Below are 6,085 nucleotides of genomic sequence, written 5' to 3'. Positions count from 1 at the left end.
ACTCTGAGAAGTGGCCACTGCTCTTACAAAGCGACAGAGGCAAGGCTTAAGTTTGACTCTTTTTATTTAATCATGTGACACTGTCTTGAGCTATAAAACTGGGTCTGCCTTGCTCATCTTCCAACAAAACTGTGGAACGTGTCACTAAAATCCCTACCTTCACAATTCTTCCAGGTAAAAACAATCTGATGTGTCCCATTTCTTTTATTAAACACATACTTTGTAAAGGGCAATATGCCACTATTGACCAGAGGATCAAGTTTTATAATTTATAATCATTTCAGTTATTACAACAATCAGCTACAATAAATAGCTGTTAATCATATATCATTGCATAAAACTAAACCTAATTGGTGAAGATAAAATAAGTTTTTAATCATACTGCGTTACCCTGAACACTGCAAAGGATAATTGATCATCGTGAAATCTGGGGACTTATTTTTAATCCAGGAAGTTAAATTTTACAAAATATGAAGTAGTAAAACAAATAAGATGAGTTCAGAAGATTCTGTGAAGAAGGCCCTCAAATTTCCGCGGACACACTTCAGGTCTGAGATGGAGGACCCCACAGAGCAGAGCCGGGTCCCCACCCAGCAGAAGCCCCACATCTCCATAAACCATCCCATTCCTGTCAAAGCAGAAGGAATCCCAACCCTGAGCTTAAATCCAGTAATTCTACTTTCTAACTTGACCGGTTAGTCAGAGTACCATTTGGACCTACAATTTTCGTTTACTTTGGGCCATTCCAGAAAGAAGCTTTCTGTGCACAACTACCCACACCTGATCTATTTCTCAGTGGTCCATGCAGGACTGGTAACATCTCTGCTTCAGAACAAAGCTAGACTTTGCATTTCCTTCTAGCCTGTCCTCCGAAGAACTTACAGCAATGCTCAGACTCTGACAGCTGACCTCTGGCCGCCTGACTGTTAGGCACAGTGCGTCACAAAGTTTCATAAGACAACGGTAGTTACAGATGGTCTGCTCTACTCGAAGCCAGATCACACTGTCACCCACTACATCTGCTAAGGGCACAGACATTTAGAGTCGCATTAAGGAAGAAAAACTTACACATATGCACATAAAAGGCTGTGATAAGCTGTGAGAGGTGGGTAATCCAGTCCCCAGTACTGTAAATTGTTATCACTGCTGTTAAAATACCTGAAAAAAAAGAGAAAAGCACCATTCCATTAACCAATATTCAAGAACAGACTTACAGTTACAGTTAACATCTCGTCTCATTTAATTTAATTAAAATGAAAAAATATGTTCTACAAGGTAAAAAAAAAAAAATTCAGCTACACTTTTTTGTCTTTTCCCCTTCTAAAAATTTTTGTGAACTCACAATTAAAAGTTGTTATTGAGTAGAGTGACCAAATCATTTACTGTCTAAACCAAGTACTCCTGAGGGTGAAAAAGGAAGCTATTAATAAATAAGCCATAACAGTGGATGCACCCCAGGCTGTCCCAGGCAAACCGGAACTAGCTGTCACTCTATCAGCAGACTTAATCCATGACTAAGACTCACACAAAAGAAAACGTGCAACAAAAAGACAATCTGCTTCCGACAGTCTAACACATCAGAGAAACAGCATGAAATCACAACTTAAAAAAGTAAATACTGAGGATCGGAGAACTCACAAAGATTTGGTTTATAGAAAGTGAAATACTTCATGAAACAAGTAGACTTTCAGTAAGACTTTATCTGAAAATAATTTGACCAACACACAATGAGAGTCTATTATACGCAAGATTCTCTGAATTAAGGAAAAACACTGGCTCTAACATTCACAGATTAACAGGTCCCTCCAGTTGGCCAGAACGGGAAGGCTCTGTATATAATTATTATGACTCAAGAAACAAAAATTACAGTTACATAGACAGATTTCTCAATCACACCCTTTATAACTACGCAGCTTCGTCTATGCAATTTATTTTCTCAGTCGTAAGAAGAATTTATCATATGGAGACCAAATTCACAAATAACCATTGTTCAGAGGGGGTCTTGAATGGGTCACAATTTCTCAGCATCACAATCTCTTACTTTGGGATTAAAAAATCTTTCTTACGTTAGCATTCATCCTGATCCCATTAAATAATCCATTATTCATCTTGAGAAGGTCTACATAGTGTCAGTCACATAACATGTAGGTTGTATGGGGATTAATAAAGTGACCGAGCCATGGCGGACAGCCAAGAGCTCTGGGCATAGGGTACTCCAGTAGGGTGGCATCTGTTGGCAGTCGTCCACTCCAGCAGCAACACCCATGTGAACAATCCTGGATCCCATATCTGGCTGGGACTTGAAGCCACGAAGCAGTGAGTCCAAGCATCTGCAAGTTAGCTGGAGCCGCTTCGGACAGCTGGAATCTGGGAAACTGGACCAGGCCAACAGTGGAGACCAGAGGACCCACTTCTCTAGACAGGGTTGCCTGAAGATAGGTGACAACTGTGTTATTTCCAAATTCACGTTACTACAGGGTGCATCAGCATAAAGTCTGATTGCAGCTATCTCACAGAGTTGTTGAGGGATTGAGTTAAACACGTAAAGCAGATAAGTCACCACCTGCCACAAGGTAAGTGCACAACACTAATTCTATTTGGTTATTAGCCACAAAGCTATTGGGTTGGATACAGCAAGGGAAAACTATCGAGTAAGTCAAGAATCATATTTTGACCAAAATGATTTGGCTTTCAGCTTCTTATAAGGCAAAAGCTATACTTCATTTACTTCAACCTTGAGATCCAGTGGAGATAAGTGAAAGAGGGGCTGACAGTAAGCTGCAAGCTTGCACAGATGTATGCCAACAACAAAGCCACTGCTTAGATCGGGAAGAACGCTGGGGCCAACCACTGCGGCCCTGTTCTTACGGAAATGCATAAATAAGAAGAGAGAAATTCATGGAAGATAGCTGAAAAGCCTTTCCAGGAAAGCTTCAAAACCTGCCAGTGGAAACAAAGCAACAAGCTAATTCTCCTGCTTGACGTATTTTGGATCTACCTAAAAAGTTGTATAAGTAGCAGTGAAATGGATTTTCCCATTAAACCCCCATGTGACCTCAGGAGACGTCTTGTCAGAAAAAATTTGGCTGCCACACAAATTATGAAATTATATTCAAGAGTGTGATCATTAACTCCAAAACGTAATTTTTTTAACATACAATCTAGAGTCATGGGTATTTTTGCTTGAAATAGTTTCAAATTTACAGAAAAGTTTAAATAGTTCAGAGAACTTGTGCACATGAAAATGTAAAATTTTTCTATGAAAAAAGACACCATAAGAAAAATTCAAAGAGAAGATATTTCTTTTAAGAAATATCTTCAAAGGAAGAAGATATTTCTTTTATACATACACACAAGATAAATGATTAAAATGTAGAATACTGTTGTAGCAGACAGACCCTAAGGTCATCCCCTTGAACCCATCCTCTGATGTGTGTGCCCCTGAGTGTGTACAATCCCCTCCCTTGTGTGTGGGCAAAACCTGTGACCTGCTTGTAACCAACAGGATATGACAAAGGTGACAGGATGTCACTCTCGTGCTTGTTTCACGTGTGCGTAAGATTCCACCTCGCTAGCAAGTGTGCTAGAGAGGCCCCCATCACTGACTTTGCAGAAGCAAGCTGTCACGTCTCAGTCAGCGGCCACATCGGAGAAGCCACGTGGCAGGAAACTTCAAGTGGACTCTAGGAGCTAAGAGTAGCTTCCAACAAGAAGCTGAGGCCCTTATTCTTGTAGATGCGAGGAAACTGATTCTGCCAGCAACCCAAGGGAACGTGGAATGGATCCTTCCCCAGCTGGGCCACTGATAAGACTAAAGCCGCAGCTACTATGGAACTGTAGCCTCCTAAGACCCTTAGCATAGTATCAAGCTAAGCTCACCTGGACTTCCGACCTAAAGAAACTGTGCCATGATAAATGTGCGTATAACAATTACCATTTGTGCTCATCTGTCACACAGCATAAAAAATTAACATAACTGTTTATTTAAAAATCATACAAAGCATTACAAAAAAGATCAGCAATCCATTAGAAACATGGGGGAAACATGAATACACAATTCTAAGAAGAAATATGATGATCAGTAAACATATTAAAAGATGCTCAACGTCACAAGTATTCAAGGAAATGGAAATTTTTAAAGTGTGGTGTTAGAGTGTTGGTAGGGGTATGTGGGAAGACATATTCTGGTGCTGTTATCCATTAAAACTGGCTACTTTAGAGATTCCACTTCTAGGAATCTACCTAGAAAAAATACACACACATGTGCACAGGGAAATATACTTTATTTAATCATTCTCTTAACCTACCAAGAGACAGAGAACGTACTCCTGGTTTCTCATCATAGAGAACGCTGAAATAAACAGCCATTCCCACAATGCCTCTTGACCTTACAAAGCTGTGATTTGGTTTAGAACGCCGCACGCTCAGGGTAGGTGGACCCATCCCCTAGCCGTGGACAGAAACCAGGCCTGCACGGAGCCAGGCGTTTCTTTTTACGAATGACTGCTTTAAGGGTGGGAAAGAGTTTGCTCCTCAGCAAAAAGAGAGGTAAAAAGAAGGTAATCTATTATTCCTGCCTTGAACACAGTTGTACAAAGTTACCATGCTTGTAGCCCTGGCCGCCATCTACTGAGTGTGGGGTCAAAAGCCAACATGCCAAGAAGAAAGAAAGAAAGGGAAGAAAGATGGAAAACGCCGAGTCCGCGACTGCTGTCACTGAGCCACTTTACCAGCCCTGCAAAGAACTACTTCTTGAGAGAATTAAATTATTTTATTGCTTAAGCTACTGTTACTCAGGTTTTTTAGTGCTTGATGCCAAAAGTGCTCCTGATTTCACACATAAGGAATTTTCACTATAAAATTCATTATAAAATTAAAGAAAAAAGTTCAATATTCCTATTACTTACAACTATCCATATTGAAACAGAATAAACGTTTTCTTCTAATTTAGAATTATAAAACTGACGTTTTTTAAAGTTAACCTGATGGATCCTGATTGCATATTTTAGACAACTATGTCATTTGAAAGAGCTTTGACTATTTACATGATAGCCAACTTTCTAGATGAAGACAGAAAGACTCTTGGAAAATTGAAGTTAAAAAAAATAAATCATTCCAGGGCTGGCCCAGTGGCATAGTGGTTACGTTTGCTCACTCCGCTTCGGCAGCCCGGGATTCGCGTGTTTGGCTCCCAGGCGTGGAACTACGCACTGCTCATCAAGCCATGCTGTGGCAGGTGTCTCACATATAAAGTAGAGGAAGATGGGCACGGATGTTAGCTCAGGGCCAATCGTCTTCAGTGAAAAGAGTAGGATTGGTGGCGGTTATTACCTCAGGGCAAATCTTCCTCACCAAAAACAAATAAATAAATAAATCATTCCTCAGCCACATTACTAGGTAATAATGGCAAACTAATCAGATTTGATAAAATTAGCCAAAAAATTCAAAATATTAGAAATGTTATTTCCCATATAGATTTATATCCACTGTTGATAATGGCGGACCTGTCCCGAGTATATATTTTCTACTATATAAACTGTGCCGCTGTGATATATCACTTTCAATGATGGCCATTATGAATCATACATCACATAAAGTGAAGCTCAAACTAGGGGGAAAAAGAAATCACACCCTTGAAACGCGAATCAGAAACAGATCTGTTTCTCTTACAATCACCAGACACACATTTTTGATTCTTCTAGTCCATCCACTCATAAAGAGAAATTTTCTGACATTTACTATAGTAAAACATATTTCTTAAGTTTCTTATGAACTTTCTGAAGTGGTGCATGATCAATGACGATAAATCCTATTTCTCTGTACTCTACGCCTCTGTCTCTGAGCCGACCCTTCAGGATTCTCAGGCTGTATAACCCTTGATAAAGATTTCAACACTACGAAATTTGCCACCAAGATGACCTCAGGCATTTCATAATTTTTAAAGGCTCACGGACCATAGTCAAAACCTAATCATACGATTATTCTCCGAGTTATCCATTTCTGGCTTTTAATAAAGAAAAAAGATTGCATGAATACATATAGTCACCTCTTAATTATCTGGGCCAAACTAGGAGACCACTGGCCC

The 6,085-nt window shown here is 39.8% G+C and overlaps 1 protein-coding gene across 10 annotated transcripts in view; it reads right to left on the bottom strand.

The window, feature by feature from the left end:
• Positions 1–6,085, bottom strand: part of ALG6 (ALG6 alpha-1,3-glucosyltransferase) — a 73,870-nt gene that overhangs the window by 53,519 nt on the left and 14,266 nt on the right. For all 10 annotated transcript variants that reach the window (XM_046645684.1, XM_046645683.1, XM_046645685.1 and 7 more), the window contains one exon: positions 1,069–1,158. In XM_046645684.1, coding sequence (XP_046501640.1) covers positions 1,069–1,158 — 90 coding nt within the window. The remainder of the gene's footprint in view (positions 1–1,068; positions 1,159–6,085) is intronic.

The sequence above is a fragment of the Equus quagga genome, chromosome 18 (genome assembly GCF_021613505.1).
Source record: "Equus quagga isolate Etosha38 chromosome 18, UCLA_HA_Equagga_1.0, whole genome shotgun sequence".
NCBI lineage: Eukaryota > Metazoa > Chordata > Mammalia > Perissodactyla > Equidae > Equus > Equus quagga.
Note: the sequence above shows the minus strand (reverse complement) of the source record. Positions and strands in the feature narration are given on the sequence as shown.